Here is a 19,464-nt window from a genome sequence, read left to right as displayed (position 1 = left end):
TCTTCACCAGAAACCAGTAGGACACAGTAGCTTGTAGAAAAATAGTTCCAGGTACAATCTTCATCTTCCTAAATCCTGACCTTTCATGGCACGTAGAGGGCAACTGCTGTGTGAAAGGTGAGGTTGTTCCACCCTTCTTGAAGCAGATGGCTACCTGATAATGCCGAGGTGGGGGCTGCTGATCCGCATGCTTTGTGAGTAGCCTGGAGACAGCAGACATCTAAATGCTTTCATCAGTTTATCATCGTTGCTGGTGGAGATTCCTTGTGAGTAAAAAGGCATCAAATATTCGTATCTTAACTGGCTGTTGTTCAGATTTTGGAAAAAAACACAAATGAGCATCAAGCTCACTGATCAATACTGCAAAGATTTTTTTTTTAAAAATTTTTTGTTTTTAATGATTATGAGAAGTTTTGGAAACTGCATAAGGGGTATATATATATTCATAGGGGTATAAAGCCAAGTGTTACAGTGTAGTGGTACAGGTGAGAACTAAGTTGATTGATTGTGTTTTTAAGAGAACAGAAACCATTTCAAAGCGTTAACCAAATCAAGTAGTGGCAGTGCACTAGGCAGATAATAATTTTATCATCATGTAGCTGTTTTCTCGTGAAATATGCCTAAAGAGGAAGATAGTTACTATTTGTTCATTCTATTTGCTATTTTCTGTTAATTTTGGAAATCAGGCTGCAGATTTTTAGCCCCATCTCACCAAACAGAAGGTGGCTTTAACTTGCCCCCTCTCCTCCCCACCCCCATATTTTATTGGAGGGCCTTCATTCTCTTTGACATGAGAACGAGATCCAAGATAAATCCCATATAAACTTCCTGTGAGAATCTGCTTTTCTCAGAAGCACAAAAAATGGCCTTTTTCTCCTTGTTTGGTTTGGAACACTGCTGACTTGTTTTTGAGCAGAGGACAAAACCAAGGAACCATTCTTTGCAGAGATAACTATAAGTCTTTCTAAATGTATTCAGTTTTCGGTTTAAGCTCTCATGGCTGTGCGTTTTCAATATGAAGTCCTCCAGAGACCGTGGTGATCTGAACGCCTTTTTATTGCATTTTGCTGCTAGTGCCTAAAATTCCAGTACCTTTCTGCCAAAGCAAACAAAGTTTGGATCTGTGTGGGAAGACTCCATTTCACTTCAGATACAATTCGTAACTACTGAGTAATTTTTCCCATCGTTGCGTGCACTTGTAATATTGTAATGGGCAGCAGAGGAGGGTTTGGTATGAGTTCTGCTCAGACCAGTTCTCATCAAAACACAGGGCTGTTTAACATAACTATTGGGCTAAAGAGCTTCATGAATAAGGTGGTGCTGTCCGGTTTGAAGGTGACAACTGCTCAAGGCAAAGAAAACAGCGCACTTGGCACACTCTTAGCCTTGGCAGGAAAAACAAAGTTGGAGAAGGCAAAGAACTAAATTACTCTCGTTACCAGAAGTGGTTCTTCCAGAATCAGAGTAAAGACAGTTTGGCAGGACTTGCTGGGGAATCATGAACCGCAGATTCCCATGCCATGCCTGCTCTTTGCATAAATAAGCTTATTTCAATTGTTACGAGATTCAGCGACCTTGGTAGAAGCTCTGTGAATATCATTACTGTAAGTAGGGTGTGCAGCTTTGCTGTACTAGTCTTTTCCCATTTTGTTCCCCCATTTCCACTGTGTTTTATTTACCAAGTGTTTGTTCTTTTTATCCAAGCGTTCTGTGATGTTTCTTTTATCCCATACACGGTACTGCTTTGAATCCTACCCTTCTCCATAAAAATGCCTTGGATTCTGCACGTGTGGTGCCTTATACACCAACCCACAACTTGTTTCCGGCAGCTTTTCTCTGGGTTGCTTCATAGAGGATACAAGCGGTATTATTGTCTACATGAAACTTGTGTGTGACTGAGAATGACTCATTCATTAATCTGGGCTGGTCAGACCGTGTAGTCATGTCGTTCTTTTTATGGCAGTGGCAAGAGGATCCTGAGGAGAAAGCAGATGCAAATGTGTTAGCTGTGGTGATTTGCGTAGCAATGACATGAAAATTATATTCCTTTGCAGGAAATGATGGACAGAATATTTACAGCACGCATTTTTGTATGTGTGTGTCAAACCAGTATCTGTAAGGAATGGACTTGCATATCGCATTTGAAGACCACATGTTCCTAATATTTTTCTGCTCAGCAGTCGCAGTGTATCGTGTGTACTTCGTGATGCTCACCAAGTCAAAACCCGCCATTGGTGGGCTTTACGGTGGCTTTTGCTATAGACTAAGAACAAGCATATGCTTTCATGTGCATTTGTTGTTAAAAGAAGTGAAACTACAGTAAGCCTACACAAGTAATGAAAAGCAAAGCTTTTTTACTTCACAGTACCATTTTGTGGCCATTGATGTGTCTGTTAGTTGTATTACGTGCAGTAAGTGAAGCAGCAGATGATGCCTTACTTTGCTTCAGTGCTGCAGTTTTCTTTAGGGGCTGTAGATGGATAAGAAGAATTAAAGCTCAGTGTGCGGTGTGTGCGATCTCATCTGCCTGGTGTTGCTGTCTGGGTGGTGGTTGGCAGTACCAGGCACCGCTGGGCTGGAGCTGGTGCTTCTGCTCTCTGAGCTGAAAAGCTGAGCTCCAGCTCTACAGCTGGGCTGAGTTGTCTTACACTGCAGAGGAGCAAATGAAAAACAACACACACCATGTTACGATCTGCTTTTCCATACCAAAGCACCTGTGTGGAAAAACAGGAAAAAGTATGCTTTGTCCAGGGCTCAGTGCTCTCTAGCTCTGCCTGGGTTGGGCAGAGCAGGAGTGTGCTCGCAGATAGTGCTGGGGTTCTGCTGGCTGCCTGCCCTCCCAGCACAGCTGCTCCATGGTGTGACTTAAAGCACTGCCTCATGGTAGGGGCTTTTGTGTGTGTGTGCATGTTATAGCTAGATAGTTTCCAGAGGATTTGTGAGCGAGCAGCACTGGAACAAATGTGCACAGTTGAGGCAGTGCAGAGAATTCAAATTAAGTTCCTTCATAATCATTAAACTTCCTGTGAGAGGGTATTTCACCACTCAAGGAAGGAAGTGGAAGGGTGTGCACACAGTCTTCAGAAAGTCCCCTGTGTGATGGGTTTAAAAAAAAAAAGGAAAAAGTAAAAACAAAATGAGTCAAGCAAGAGAATGAATCAGGAGCACAGGAGCACAGTTCAGTTCCCTGTGCTGGAATTTTCTGCAGTCCAACCTACTGGTTCACGTTTTCCTGAAGGAGTATTTCTTTATTGGTAGTTTTTCTTTAGAGATAAGGCTGATTGCTTTGGTATTTCAAAATGGTAAGGTCAGCCTGTCTACCTCTGTACTGAAGGTTCTAGATGTAAAGATATGGCACCAAGAAATCCCCTGTGGGAGATATGACATGCAAAATGATAGGTGTGTGCACTTTGCTCCTCTCCTGAATGTGCACTGCATGCTTGAGAGTTGACAGGTCAAATGTCTAACACACCTTAATGACTGTTCTAGTAATAATAATACCAATAATCTTGCCTACTAACCATGAAATAGAATCTCAGACTGAGGATCTAAGTACTATTAGATATATTACAGATTCAGGTTCTATATGCCATGAGGTAAGGCATGAGAAGGGCAGGTTGTACAACTCCAGCACTCTCCTTTTCTAGTTACTACAGACAGATACTGGGTATTTCAGGCTTGGATGCTTTTGGGTTTAATTACCCTGCTCATACAGACAAGCCAGTGATGTAGCAGGGCTTGTGTAGTAACAACATGCACTATTTAAGAAAAAAAAAAAAAAAAAAGCTGAACATGTTGAAACAGGGAGTAAAATAAGGTATTTTTCTGTATGTAATTTAAGCAGCCCATAATCATACAGTACAGACTTCTTTCAGATTTCTACTTTGGGCTTGAGGCTTAAAAATAGCTTCTGCAGCTACAATTGCTTTTCCCATAAACTTGCACTTGCACTGACCAGGCAGGCAGGAGGTTTGGGGTTTGTCCCACCCTTTGAGGTTGGCAGAAGCAGCCCAGCAGCTCCAGGTGCTGACCAGCTGGCAGCTGTGACCATCTTGTGTTCGGCTTTGTTTCCTCCACGAGTGGCAGAAGCACACCTCTTTCTGCATCTTTAACTCTTCTCGGTGTTGTCTTTAAAAGCTACCTCCTTTCCTTACTGTGTCTCTGGTTTCTGGACGCCCATCGTTAGTCCAGCCAGCCTCTCTGACAGCATCATAAGGAGCGATGAGCTAAACACCTTGTTAGTGACACATCTATGTTTAAGCGTAAGTTCCCAATGTGAAGGAAAGCAAAAGGCTGCATCAGGCTAGAAGTGGGTCAGATGACTCATGCCAGCCTTCACCGCCTGCTACAAGTGTGGTACAGAAGAGTTGCATCTGAGTAGACGTAAGGAGAGAGGAGTGAGGCAGGGAGTCACGTCCTCCATTTGCAGAATGCTAAGAAGTGTGCATTGATTCCTTGGCCTGTCCTTGCATCTGCCTTCAAATAAGGGTTGCGTTTCCAAGGACTTGAGCTGTCTTTATTCTCAAAGTGTAATAGAGTTGTACCTATTTTGCCTTAATTCCTTAAGGAAAAGAAAGCTTTTTTAGTCACGCTCTCTCCTATTGTCCCAGATGTCAGTGATGTTTGACCCAGGAGCGGAGTTGCTGTGTGTTTGATGGACCTTGGGGAAAAGAGTGATGTGGGGGAGACTGGCAGGCAGCACACCCCACAAGCAGGGCTGCAGCCTCGGGGCTGAGGCAGTGCTGGCTGGAGGGCATCGGGCCTCAGGAGGTGCCTGGGCCCCACTGGGGAGCTGCAGCAGAGCTGGAACTCTCCTGGGGCTGCAGGGGCTGCTGGTGGAAGGGGCATTCCTAGGCCTGCAGCTTTCCTTGTGACAGCAGAGCAAAACCTGTTAGGCCCGTCCCACAGTCTTTCCAGATTTGCAGTAACTTACATGGTTTGACTCATGAATTCTATACCAGTAGGTAGGATTGAAATAAATACGGTGAAAATTGGGAATTTGAAACAGAATGTATGGAACAAATCTTCTTTTTCCCCCCAAAAAGTTAAGGTCAAAGCCTTTCATGGAAACACTTCTGAAAAGCAGTCTCGATGTTAGTGGATTTATACATCTGCCCAGTTTTTCTGGGTAGGGAACATCCTGTTTGATCACAAATGGTTATTTTTTTTTCACCAGTAAATGCCTGTGGAAAATACTGCTCAGGCCTAAGAGAGGCTCCTTGTCCTCAGTTCTCTAACCTTGAGCATTGCCAGTCTGCACATTTGATTTATTAAAAATGATCTTTTTTTCCTGAGTGTTTTTCTTACATGACATTATGACCAACACTATTTCCATACTGCAGATACAAAGTCAGCTCCTAGAGAAGCTGGTTTCACTTTTTATAACCAACTGGCACTTTCCCAAATAGTTGCTGTCTGCTGGGACTGGGAATTCCTGGCGCCCTGGGGAGCTCTGCAGCTTGGATGAGGCAAATCCTGCAGCCCTTGAGAAGGAGTGCTTAAATGCAGGAGGGAGGAGCAGTTTTTCCTGCATTTTAGTTTGGGAAGGAGGAAACTTCAAATTTCAGCGGCGTGGAAAAGATCAATCGTGTTCCTCCCCCCAAGTTTCACAGTTTGGAAATTGGAGGTAAGGAATGGTGATTGACCAGATGAAATCCTCATTTATGCAGAGATCCATGAATGAGATGCATGAATTTTACTTTAAAGGAAAAGTCAGGTTTATGACTTTCTTGGACTTGTGTGGATTTAAATCACTGGCGTTACAAGGTCTGTGAGGTAGTGTGTTCAGGAGGCCCCGCAGAGGCACAAAGGAAGGGGAAGTAGAGTACCCTGACTAATTGTAATCCTTACGTGGCTGGTACCGTGTAACATTTTCTTCTAAGATACATGTTTGGAATTACCTCTACCATAAGGACTCATTTGGGGTCCAGAATCTGTGCTCCATGAGAACTGTTCTCTGCAGCCTTCAGCAAGTGGCAGTTAAAGTTGAGTGCTGTAGTAGTTTTAATGCCGAAGTGACTTCCTCAAGTTTACCCCAAGGACTTTATTTCAGCAGCAACCGAAACATCCATGTTTTCTTGTTAACAATTCAGTCTTTCCTCTTTACAAGACCATTATTCATCTGTTCTATAAAAAGACATAGCTACTGCTTTCTCTGGTGCTGCACAGTGTTGCAGTGTTGATCCAAATATGATATGCATCCCAGCTGGTCAGGCTTCTGTTATTTATAGGGAAATACCTAAAATGGCTCCGGTAGGTCAGATCAGAGCTATTAGCATGAAGAAGTGCGTGATGGTGGCTGCATCTCCATGTTCACACAGCGCTCTGCTAGCTGTTTTGTATCCAGCCTCTGTGCATCTGTCCCCAGTACCCGGAGAGTGCAGCTTTCTGAAGGAAGTTGTGCAAGAAAATGGCCAGATTGTTTTCTCAGCCCGCATACATTGCTTCTGTGCAGCTTTGCCTTCAGTCCTACTGGAAATTAACCTTGAAAAGCTCATTCTTAGTATAGTAGTGGTCATTTACAGCATGAGAGAAATGATCTTTAGTCTCCACTACTTTCTTATTAGTGGCATGTTGGCCAGTGCTACTTAATAGCAGTATCCTAAGAAATACAATTTCAAACAAACCTCCAAAAGCTGCTTTAACATAAAACATTAATGTAATAGTAATTAAATGGGCCAGAGTCCTCTGAAACCCATGAAGCATGTTGTAGCTGGCTTTGAAGGATTTTTGAAGGTACCAGATACGTTCTTTCCTTTTGACAGAAAAGCAGTTAAGATCTTTTTATTCCTGGGACAGTTTTGTATTCTGCCCATAATCCTCATGAGTCACTGAGAGTTCAGAAGCCTCGTGATCCCAGAACTCCTGGAGAGCTGGGGGTTGGCTTAAAAAATGAATAAAAACTGAGCACATTTGCAGAATGGCTGCTGATACTCTGAGTTAATGGTAGGCCACTATGAGCTGAGAATCGCTCACAGGAGTGATATACTCAGATGGACGTGTTGAGAGGCATTGTTGGGGGCTGTTGTCCATCTGCTGTATACTGGATAGTTTTATGGTTTTCTTCTGCAGATTGAACTGAGAAGCCTTTGCTTTTTAATATGCTAGACCTGTAGTTATCAGTAGTTTTGTCAAAGGATACTGTGTTGCTGAGCAGTGCAACTGATAAAAGATACTGCTGGCAGATAGATCACCTGTAGACAAGAGGTGTGATATCTGCTCTGTTGTTAACTATGCTGGCAGTGCACTGCATTCCACCTCAGCCAGTTGAAGCTGCTGCAGGTGATTTCTGGTAGCCCTTATGCCTGGGTGTGTTTCCTGAAAATATCTGTCCCAGATCACAAACTAAACTAGCTTGACTTCTGGAGATGTTGAGCTGCCTTTTGAGCAGACTGCCGATGGTCATAGGAGGACACTTTCTTTTTGCCTGGAGACACGTCCATCCGTACAGCTTGTCCTTTAGGTGATACTATTTGGAGAGTAGTTAGATAGCTTCTGAAAGCTGTTTGTGATTCACAAGGTGTCGGAGCCTGTGTTTAAATTTTAATACAAATATAGAAAAGATTTTTCTTCAGTCTGCTCAGTTAGCAGCTCTCCTTGTTAGCATTAACTTGCCTCTGCTAGTTGTTTGCTTCAGGGAAATGTCTGCACTTTGAGGTTTCTTTTCCCATAGATAACTACAGTAGTGGCATTGAGTTGCTTAGTAAGTGACTCAAAGGCTTGGTCTGATGTCCCCACATGACTTCAGAGTTGCTGGCTGTGGGGTTGGTCTGATATTCCCTGTCTCTCTTCAGGAGTTGAGAAAATGCATAATTGGGAGTAATCTGAGTATTACTGAGATGATGGTGATAGATGTGTGGAGCCTGCGGTGATGGGCAAGAAGCATTATTCCATGGAAAACAAAAGAGAAGCAAGTGTATGGCTGTGATGGAGGAAAAAGGCATGAAGGAGCGCTGATCAGTTGGGCTTTCATTTATTTGTAGGTAGAGGAGAACGTAAGCAGTAGGAGTGGTTACCATGGCTTTGTAAATGCAAGCTGACAGGCCGTCAGCTCGGGAGGTAGGAGCTGCTTATTTGGGGAAGTCTTTAAATCGGGTGTGAAAAGAGACATTACATCAGGAGATTCTGCTTTCTCTGTCCCACGCAGTTGAACCAAACAGTTCTTCTGTTCCTTCCTAATCTGCAAATCAGATCAGGACTCAGATTGGGATTACGATGACAGCATTTATCCCAGATGCTCAGAGAGGGTGACATAACCGGGAGTGTAAGGGTCATCTTTTTTTAATCTCTGTTTTTCAAAGAAGAAACTGCTGTAGCAGTTACTAGAGCAGTTTTTAAGTTGTTTGTGACAGCATCTGTCTGGCTGAGCATTGCTTTTGCTTCTGTATTGACGGCTGCTTGCTTCCCTGCTGCATGCTTGTTCCACGTGCTGCTCTCATCTTCCTTCCATCTCTCTGCACTGGATTTTCACCTACAGGTATGGAATAACGAGCTGACTTGTAAGATGCAAGGTGTTCCATGGGCGCGTTCCACCTGAGACATTGGTAGTCCTTCAGCAAGGCAAATGCCTCAGCTTGTTTTTGTACTCGTGAGCTAAAATCAGAGAAAGTACTTGATTGTAAGTGGTTTTTTTTTTCCTGCAATTATTTATATTTCTAACTCTAGTATATTTTTCGTAGCATAACCTTTTGTATTTTTGCTGGAAGTTGGTTGATATTCTTAGTGGTGTGAATTATTCTCTCACAGCTGAACAAATCAGCACAACAATACTTTGTCTAGCTTGAAATCATGACTTAGAGAAATAGGAGAAATGTGCACAGCCCTCCTCCTTCTGGTTTTCAGACCTGGTAATTATAACTCAGAATCACTGTCAACTCTTAAGTATTGTGCAAATGAAATGAGGAAGGAAGGAAGAGTGTGTGGGGAGAAGTGTCAGGCGTAAGGAAGAGCAAGGAGCAGAAAGTTGTTGATAGTTTTTCCTGACAGATGTTAACTGACAGTTGAAAAGTGACTAAATTTTTATCCTTTATCTCTTTTCCTGTAGCACTGACTTTCTATTTAGAAGTAGCGCTATTACACACCGCAAAAGTCCTGTAACCTTAAACATGTGAGGTCCAGAGGATCTGTAAGTCTCTGTCCCTCTGCTAAGAGTGCATTCAGAGCCTCTCATAGGATGAGGACGTGTTTCTGTCCTCTTGGTGTGCCCCGCAAGCTACACTCAGCACAGTCTGTGCCTGGACTAGGGGTCAGGGCTGTGCCCTCCAGCCTGGAGAAACTGGTTCATGAGTAGCCAGCAGCAGCTGGGTTTGCATGAGGCAAGTGGTGACCGTGCACTCGGGAGCACCAGAAAATAGGTCAAGTGTGGGTTGGGTTTACGTACAGAGCACCAGCATCGTCTGCAAGCCTGAGCCTCTGCTATTTGTGCAGACAAAGCCGTTTAAGGTAAACCGGGAAGTTATGGTCTCCCCCAAAGTGGTTGGTGAGCCTCCTGTAGCCTGTTGGTGTCCAGCAGCCTCAGAGGAGCGGCACAGCCTGCTGCTGGCTGCTCCCAGCATGGTGGCGTGGCAGCCCGCTGGCCTTTGGAAGAGACTCAGAAAACAGCTGCTTAGAAGAATGTGCCAAGGGGATACACATGGGTGTAGGAAGAGATGTGGAACAACAGAAGATCTGTTAATTTTAATCTTAGTTAAAGATGAGTTTTGCTTTGAAAGAATCTGGTGTGGTCCACTTGGCCTTGACAGTGGCTGCTGTGGCTGATGCTGCCTGGGGGACCAGTCGCTGCAGCTTTCTCTGTGTTTTAGTTGGATTCTCATGTTTTGCTGCTGGAGAAAAGTCTTGTAGCTTTGCAGAGGAGGGTTACCAGTTCGCAGGTCATGTCCTGTGAAGATCTCTGATAACTTGCCTGTCCAGACTTATTTTTTCATTTTTAAACTCGTTGTCAGGCAGAACACTGTTGAGGTGTAAGGTTTGTTAAAAATGAAAGATAGTAATGACTGGAAGGTGATTACACGTCAGTGATAAAACTATGTCTACGTCAAGTGATGCAATAAGTGGAAAAGAGGGGGGAAAAAGGCGCCTAGTTACCAATAATGGAAGCAAGGAGACAGTTCTGCACACGTTTCAGAGGAGAGTGCATGGATGTGGGTGTGTTTGAAGCCAGCTCTTCACTTGGCTTTTTTTTTTTTAAATGGGAGAAATTTTTCTTCTGAAAAGAGGGCATTAATGGGCTGCTGTAAATGTTCAGCAGGCTGGGTCTGACCAATGCTTTTTGCTGTATCTGCTCTCTGAAGGGCGCTGTGACAGTCTTAGGCTCTCAGAATATCTCCAAATCGAATCTCCCTGCAGTTGAAGTTCATGCAATTTTTCAAGTATTTGATGCAAAAGAGGAAGAAAAAGAATCTTATTTATGGAAACCATCTCAAGATGTTCACCGATGAGATGAGAAGAAGCAAGATTTTGCAGCTTGGGGGAGAGATACATCCATCTCATGAATATAGATTTTGGATATCTTTGTGGTGAAATGACTCTGAGGCAACTTGGGCTTTGTTTTGAAGCAGCGCAGGTATGGGTGAAGTGAAGGAGTAATACTGCACAGACTCACAAATAAGTTAACGTGTTTCTTAAGATGCAGTAGGTGCAAAAGCAGTGTTGGTAAGTGGTGCGGTCAGAAATACAGGGAAATCTGAATATTAGACAGCTGAGCGGGGTAAACTGTGCATGATTGGGAAATGGAAGGTGAAAGCTTCTGACTCTTTGGGCTCTGGATTTTTCTTTTGCAATGTTTGAATTCAAATAAGTCCTTCTACCACTAAAGCTCTAATGAAATGCCTATTCTTATGTGCAGCTTGGTCTGTGTAAACATTGTAAGCATGACTCTCAGGTTGGTTATGTACTATTTTTCATTTAATTCGTGTCCTAAATCATCAGAAAACCTCTAAGCAGCCAGAGGAAGCTATAGTTAATTAAGTCACAGATGGTGAGTACTAATGTGGTGTTGACCTCTGCGAGGACTGCAAAATCTACTTAGTTGTTCTCTGTAAAACACTAGCTGAAATGAGTTCCTACTGATGCTGAAGAGATGACCTTTATGCTTTGAAGCTGAATGTGGATTCTCCTAAGGAAGGAGATCTCCCAAATAAACTCTTGCTGTTCTGTAATGTACAACATGAGTTGAGACTTGGTCTTTGAGGCACCAATTTGTTTTTTTTCTAGCAAAATACACAGCTTTCCGCAGCTGATTTTCCTGAAATAAACGTCATCAGTTCTCCTCCTTTTCACTGAAAAGAAGGCATTGAAAGCTGGTGGGGGACTTAGCGTCATTTCTCAATTCAATGAATTTGTTCCTGTCCCTCAAATTGATGAGGGATGACTTTAACATGCATTTCAAAATGCTGAGGAGACGTGTTGGTTTGATAGCACAGAGCTTGGTGGAAAGATAGAGAGCTGCGGGAGTGTTCACACCACAGACATATACTGCTAACCAAAAGGAAAAGGAACTTGCAGTCATTGGAACCTTTCAGAAGGCACTTGGGATGGCTTTTTGGGCATCATGCATATTCTGTTCATCTGAGGATGCCTGTCAGTGTGGGAAGCAGTATTTTGTTTGTGGGTAGGGCTTGAGGTAGAGCTATGTATGTGTTTGGATTTTATCTTCTTTTTCTGTGGATGCTCACTTGGAAGTTCCTGTTTGATTCATGACTGACAGGAATTCAGAAGCATTGTAAGTGATCTGTCTGCACTTTTTCACCTGGGGCTGTGAATTATAACCTTCTTGTGTCTGAATTAAGCTCTCTGAAGATGCTTCTCTGAACAAAGATGGCTGCTTCCTGGGAAGAAGCGGAGGTGAGATGGGCCTGGCTGGAGCGGTGTGGCCTGGAGTTTCCACACACCAGAAGAAAGAATAGGAATACTCAGAAAACTGGATCATTTCCTCATCAAGTTTGTTCTTGATGCTCCTTAGGATTGATAGAAGTTTAGTGCATGAGAATGACCATCTTAGGAGTCACAGATCAGAGTCAAGTACTGTTTGGATAATAAAGCAGAGTCCATTCCACTAGGGGTGAATTCATCTGTTGGTCTGGCAGGAAGGAAAAATAGCAGCAAAGACCTGTAAAACCTGGCACAGGTTGGCACACTTGTGGTAGTCACATTACTTCATGTGCCTGGCTCCCAGGAGGGCAGGAAGGATTACTCCTGTGATATCTTTGTGGTCCATAAGCACTTTGCCTTATTCCTGCTATTGCATGTAGTTGTTCTTGAAACAGGGGCCGCTGCTGTATGACGTATATAAAGAGCATCCTACAGTAGGTTTAAAAAAGGAAAATTGCAGTCCCATTTATTCGATTTGCATTTCATAAGGGTTTCAAACCAGGATTAGCATCCTCCTGGAGGATGTATTCCAAGACTTGTGGAAAAACTGGTTTAAGAGAGGGACTATATTTATTTTTGTGAGTAAAACTCCTTCCAAATGAGGAACATTCTAGAGGAAAACCCTGTGGGGCAGTTAATTCTTTTGTGGGTTATTCTGTCAATCCTTCCAGTTTAGCCAAGAAGGAAAGGAAAACTTGAAGGCCTTAATTGCCAGCATTCATATCAGTTGAGTAGAGGTGTTTTTTCTTGAATAAAATGCATACAGCTTCAGGAAAGAGACTGGGTGCTGCAGTCATCTGCTCATCCTCAGTGCCAGGACAGGGAAGAGACTGCAGATGTCAGCCTTCTTTTCATCGCCCTGTCTTTGTGATAAACCAGTTTGGTTAAGGCCATCACTATCCACTTTAAATGTATTATGCAGTTAATTTCCTGACTTCTAGATACTCAGATTTAGGACTAATGATGGAAAAAACATCAATCGCAGCATGCATATTTTTGTACATAAGTAGGTGATAATTTTTTGAGATGTCAGGAACCATTTTTTAAGTGTCCTGACATGGAGCTTCACTTGTCAGTTACAATTTTGCTTTGCCATTCTAATTTACACTGACCAGCATATATATAGCATGTGCACATCTGGAAGCAGAATACTTTCTTTCACAGTGACTGATGATGTGTTAAATGTGTATTTATAAACCTCAGGTTCTCTTTGGTATCCTCTATGTAATCCCAATCTTACCTGCGTGCTGTTTGCGTAATGGGTATTTGATCTTTCTTGTGCTTTTTTTAAGCTCATTTTTGACATGAGCTCACTCCAAGAGTGAGGAAAGAAACACAATCTCAGTCTCCTTTTCTAGGTGTCCAGACAAAGCAATCAGTCAGAGTAGCAGTCACTGATGCCAGTACATTGTGTGTCACATGAGGAGATGGAACAAAAAAGGTTCAGGTGTGCTGTCAGTGGGTTCACTGTTATCTTCAGTGTTTTAAGTTCAAAAAAAGCAAAGATGGGTAGGAAGGATGTGAAGAGATGTAAGAGAAAAGCAGAATCATGTATTGCCTTCAGAAACAGGACTAATCAAACATTGTATGTTTCAAGAAAAAGATCAGAAACTTTGCAGAAGGAACAGATGGGATTAAAATAACGTTAGCATTAACGTGTCCAGGTGTGGAGCCCTCAGTACAAAAAAGATATGGAGATTTTGGAAAGGGTCCAGAGGAGGGCCACAAAGATGATCAGGGGGCTGGAGCACCTCCCCTATGAGGACAGGCTGAGGGAGTTGGGTTTGTTCAGCCTGGAGAAGAGAAGGTTGCGGGGTGACCTCATTGCAGCCTTTCAGTACCTGAAGGGAACTTACTCCCAGGAGGGGAGTAAACTCTTCGAAAGGGCTGATAATAGCAGGACACGGGGAAATGGTTTTAAGTTGAAGGAGGGAAGATTTAGGTTGGATGTTAGGGGTAAGTTCTTTACTAGAAGGGTGGTTAGGTCCTGGAACAGGCTGCCCAGTGAGGTTGTGGATGCCCCGTCCTTGGAGGTGTTCAAGACCAGGTTGGACGGGGCCCTGGGCAACCTGATCTAGTAAATGTGTATGTTTGGTGGCCCTGCTAGGCAGGGGGGTTGGAACTACATGATCCTTGAGGTCCCTTCCAACCCGGGTAATTCTGTGATTCTGTGATTCTGTGATTAAAAGTCCAATTTCTTGATGCCTAACTAATATGTATGGTCTTGAAATGAGGGTAGTGGTGCCCTAAAGGGGATCAAAGGAGCTAAATGTACCAGATCTGAGTTAGCTACATTTTTTAAAGTCCTCCAGACTTCATTGTTGCACTGCCTCAGTTGATTGCGTAAGTCTGTGGATCTGCATGGAGAAACATGGTACTAAGGAGCACAGTTTGCTGAGCAGCATTTGTGGTAGGTGGATGGTTGGGTTAGACAGATGATCTTAGAGGTCTTTTCCAGCCGTAATGATTCTATGAAGTTGTGGGGATGGGTGTCTCCTGCAGCTGCTGTGAGTGTGCCTGGCAGCAGGGCAGGGGGTCACTGTATGGCTGCAGCTGCAGTGTCGGTGGGGCTCCCTGCCAAATCACATGCTCCTTTCAGAGCTGTTACCTCTGGGTAGGGGATCAATCCAAAGATGGGTTTGCAAATGAAAGTAGAGCAGCTCATATCCATTTTGATTGCCTCGGGAGAGGAAGCATTTTGCTGCTCTGCTGTTCCTGAATAAATTCTATCATGGCCCACCCTGTTCCTATGATAATGTCAGTAACGCATCTGTCTGCTTTGTGATTTTAACCTGATGGCCAAGGTCATGTTAGCTTCCTTTCTGCTCTTCATTCCACATCATGTGTTATAAAGATCACCTTGACCGTTCCTTTTGGATCCGTGGCTGTATCCTTTTCAAAAGCACAAGGAGAGACTGAAATAATTTTCTCTAATAGCCGAAGTGTCGCTGTGCTCTCCATTACAGAGCATGGCACCTCTTCATGTGTCAGAAAGTGAGTGTTGAATTTGAAATAGACATCCTGTGATCAGTGAGTTAGCAGGAATAATCTCGTTCAGATGAATAGAGAGAAATTGCTCGTGTCACTCGAGGGCCTGGCAGCAGAGCGTGATTCTCTGAGTGTTGCTTGTATCTTCGTACACTGCGGATGGAGCTCTTCATAATGAATTGCAAAACATCAAGGAACTCGTTGGAGATCAAGGAAAGAAATTACTTGATCTGAGCAGCAGCACTGATAAAGCATTTTACGTTTTGTATGTTGAAAAGCACTCTGATGATTTTAGCTGTCTGAAGTTCTCTCAGCACAAATGAGCGTTCCTGCAGCTCATGGATTTCCAGGGCCGCCTTTGCAGGAGGAGGCACCAAGCTGCACCACAGCCTCAAAGGCAGAAATAGCAGATTTGCTCTGAAATACAGGGAAATAGCCATTCAAAGGGCCCAGAGATGAGCGATGGTTTAAGCTGTGCTTTCAGGGATGTGAAATGGATGTGGGTCTTTTTTTTCTTGATACACTGACTGTAATGCCATATAGGACTTAATTGCCAGAGTTTGCCCACTCTCAAATAGTGGGAAAGAATCTGTTCCAGAAGAGACATGGAAATTAAAGTATGCCCTGTTTGAAATTGTTTAATTAACAAAGGCTTATCTAATGGAGGAACAGTAACGGCGTTTCTTTCTCTTGCTATACAGTTGTCTCTTGCATATTATCTTTGGGTTTCTGTCTGTGTTTATGCTCAATATGTCTGCTTTAAATTTGACAAATATGCAAAAACAAGGGAAATTTTTTGGTTCATTTTCATTTAATCACAGCTTAATTCTTTCCGCATACCTGTAAACACTCAAGTCTTTGTAGGCTAATTTTAGCTTGTAGTAAGACAGTATTTATGAAAGTGTGATCCTATTAATAGCTTACAAGTCTGGCCACATGCAGGCCCTGCCATACTGTGTTCATGTGAAATCACTTCTAACACTGTGTTGCACTTCAGAGTTGGGTTTTTTATTCTAAAGGTATCACAGAGATTTGCAGGGAATTGGTAAAATTAGTGTCAAGCTACTTAATATTGTGCCCTAAGATATATTTAGGAAAATAAACAGAAATGTTGCAAGTAAACATAACATATGGTTCTTTTTCTAATCTCTGCTTTAGGACGACGTAGACAGTCTAAACCCAGTTCTCAGGGATAACCCGCAGTTACATGAGGAAGTAAAAGCCTGGGTAAAGGAACAAAAGGTTCAGGAGATTTTTATGCAAGGTAATTATTTGGGAAATTGTGTTGTTTTTTTTTTTATTCTGTGCTAGCTAGCTTAAGGCCATTAGTCTTGTGGGGCTCTTCCCATAGCATTTGTGGTATAATGGAGGGCATGTTTCTAACAAGCCTGTGTAAGAAGTTGTGCATGATTTCTTCGGACTGTTCATAACTTGTTCAATGTCTTAGCATTTACAGCAAAGGCTGAATATCATCAGTCTGAAATGGAGATGTTTTATGACATTGGTTATGAAGTATGTGACGGGGAACCACCCCCCTCTTTAGTCTGTCTAAAACTGATGTGCACTGTTAGTGTTACTGTTCTGTGTGAGAACTTGGCAGATAGCGGTTTGTGCCTGGTTCTTCACAGCTCTGTCACAGATGAACACTTTCAAATTGACCTGGCCCCAATTGGAAAGCATCTTTCAAATCAATTACAATCACAGATACGGGTTATATGGAAATGGGTATGAATTGGAATAAATTATTTTCGTTTAGTCTTGCTAATGCTTTAAATACTATATGTGTTTGCAGTGTATTCGTTAACTTTCTGCAGATCTGGCAGCCTGGTAGCTCTATGGGGGCATTTCTAGCAGTGGGAAGCAGAAGCATCTCTGTGGGTCTTGGCTAAAATCCCTGTCTCTCAGCAAAGCAGCTTTGGGGCAGAAGTGCTTAAGTGGTTGTTTTATAAATGAAGACTGGAAAGAGAGCAGTAAATAATCTGGTATTTTGAGAATGGGACTGAGATTTCTTTGCTGTCAGGTTTCTTTGGTAAACTGAGAAATGTGGTAAGTATAATACAGATGCTAAAAAACAAAAAAACAAGTGAACAAACCCAGCCCCACAACTTTGTCTTTCCTTTTGTATAGTTTTTATTTTGCTTAGGTAGGTCTATTGTCATGGGCCACAGAAGAGATGCTGAAGAAGCAATACACAGAATTGTAGATAGTAAATTGGTAGGCTAGTATTAGGCATTTTGCATTTTTTCTTACTATCAGCAGATACAGCATGAACTAATAGTCTGCTGGTGAATTCCATCCAAAACTGGACTAGGAGGTGATGTGGAGTCACATTAGGGTTCTATAGAAAGGAAACTGTAATTGAGCTTGTTAATTATGTTTCATGAGAGTAAAGAAATAGTAATGACAGCACGTTTATTAAAGCCTCTGTGTACGCAGGTACAGAAGCAGTACTTGAGCAAAGCAGTCCAATATCAGGATAGTCTTGTAGTTGAAACTGCCAGTGCTTCATGCACAAAGCTTGCTTAGGTCCATCCCATCATTCCAGGTGCTGTCTTTGTGTCATTCACAGATATATATTACAGAAATAAACTATTTACATGTGTATATTTATATAAAATCCATAATTCATCAAATGGATGCTTGGATGCATTAGGGGGCACCAGATAAGGAGTGTTTTAAATGAAGAGCTGGGGCCAACAGAGGCATCCCTGCAGACCAGCCTCCCCTGTCTGCACACACGTCAGTGACTCAGTGAGAGCTCCCTGGCAGTGCTGGCTGCAGTCAGCTAGTCACGTAATCCTTCCTTTCTCCTCTCCTCCATTCGATTTTTCTTTACCCTCTCTGTATCACTTTTTTCCTGTTCCCTGCAGCTTGAGCAACGTTTTCTCTCCTGCTCTGTCCAAACCCATCTGTCAAGGTTGCTGCCATCCTCTACACCATTTTTAGGATTCAGGCTTTTCCTCATTCTCTCGTGCTGAAGTCATTGTCTCATATCCATCGCTGTCAGAACTTCTTTCTCTGGGAAAACAGGAGGGTTGGAGGAGAGCATTAAAATCTGGTTCTGAATGCCTGGGAGGAAGCGTGCCAGTTTGAGGAAGGGTCATTCAGTCAGAACTGCTCCGGTTACAAGAAGTGAGACAAGGAAAAAGCTGTCCCAGGTGACCTGCTCTTTGGGTGGCAGTCAGAGCAGCGTGTTTCATAGCTTTGGACGGAAAGTAGGTTTGTTCCTTGTTTAAAGCAAACAACTGCCAAACTTGGCCGCTTTAAAAGCTGTTGGGAAACATAAAACCAGTTCACGGAACTTATTCAGTGAGGTGACTTTGATTTTTAACAATTAAAATCTCAGCTCTGTTTTTTTCCATATCAGGTTTATTATTTCTGCAATCTCTGAGGCAGAATATATGGGAATTCTCTTGAAATACAGAGAGTGCTTCAGCGCTGGAGATACTTCCTGACAGCACTGCACATGCTGTTTGAACAGTGTGTAGCCGAGCATGATTCAGGCGGGGGCTGCAGACAAAGGCAGCCTTTCCTGTAATGGCTGCTTGGGGCTGGGCCGGGCTGGAGCCGGGCTGTCCGGTGTCATGTAACCACAGCTTCATCTTTCTCCTTCCTGGCACCCAGCAACACAGAATAAACTACGCTGTTTTTATAGGTGGAGAAAGTCTGTTTTGCAAGTAGATAGGATAAAGGCTGGATGAATGACAGACACAGATGAGAGCAAGACGTGTGAGGGAAGAAATTGGCACTGGGTCAGCGCAGAAGAATACGAGAGGAGCTGGAAGTTGATGGAGAAGGGTGGATAGAGCTTGTAAACTGAGAAGACTGGGAAAGGATTTGGAAGCCAGCAATCGGGAATTGTAAATGCTAAAATGAGGCAAGAAGCTGGGGAGAGAGGAGAGGCTGGATCTGGTTAAGCAAGACTGAGACTGGAAATCTTTGTGCAGTTAGCGGCAGGATGGAAAAGAGGGAGAGCTGGAGTGGGGGAGTGGGAGTGGAGCATTGCACAAAAAGACACTGGCAGAGCTGTGGGACAGCTGGGAAGGGCTTGTGACATGGAGAATGTGGTTGGTGCAGGCAGAAGTGTGGGAGCTGGGCTTAAGGCATTTGGCAGGAGCATTTGGAGTAGGGATTGGAGAGAAGCCACAGGGAAATATGTCCCCATGGGAAGCCGGTCTGGTCTGAGACCGGGAATGTGGGACATCACTTTTTAGATTTTTGCTTTTTTTCTGCCCCTGTGTGTCTGTGCCAGGCAGTGACTGCCCTGGTGCTGCTGTGACCCTGGCTGTGCAGCTGGCAACATGCACTGGGGATAAGCTAACTCCAGTGGCTTAGTGGGACTCGAGTTTGCAATGGTGCAGTGAGTGATGTGGATATGGGCAAAAGAAGGGTGCTCCTGTTTTCTCAGCTGTTTGGAAACACAGATAAGGTTCTAAGGTTCCAAGATTAAGCCCCCAGACCACTTGGAAATGTCTGCATTTATATTGTTTTGTACTTCTATTCATCTCTTAAATGTTAGCGTTAAGGTGGCTTTGTGATCACAATGTTTCTTGTGCAGAGGGTATATTGGACCCAGAAGTGTGAATATGGGTTTTTTAGTTGAGAAGG

At 43.3% G+C, this 19,464-nt stretch overlaps 1 protein-coding gene across 15 annotated transcripts in view; it reads left to right on the top strand.

Moving 5' to 3' along the window:
• Positions 1 to 19,464, top strand: part of JMJD1C (jumonji domain containing 1C) — a 163,088-nt gene that overhangs the window by 110,470 nt on the left and 33,154 nt on the right. For 13 of the 15 annotated variants that reach the window (XM_085554005.1, XM_015866212.3, XM_015866214.3 and 10 more), the window contains one exon: positions 16,015 to 16,120. The exons of the other annotated variants lie outside the window; for them this stretch is intronic. In XM_085554005.1, the coding sequence (XP_085410131.1) occupies positions 16,114 to 16,120 (7 nt within the window). In that variant the 5' untranslated portion in view covers positions 16,015 to 16,113. The remainder of the gene's footprint in view (positions 1 to 16,014; positions 16,121 to 19,464) is intronic. 15 annotated transcript variants of the gene reach the window in all.

This window comes from Coturnix japonica, chromosome 8, assembly GCF_054131305.1.
Source record: "Coturnix japonica strain WE chromosome 8, WE-NBRP24, whole genome shotgun sequence".
Lineage (NCBI taxonomy): Eukaryota > Metazoa > Chordata > Aves > Galliformes > Phasianidae > Coturnix > Coturnix japonica.
Note: the sequence above shows the minus strand (reverse complement) of the source record. Positions and strands in the feature narration are given on the sequence as shown.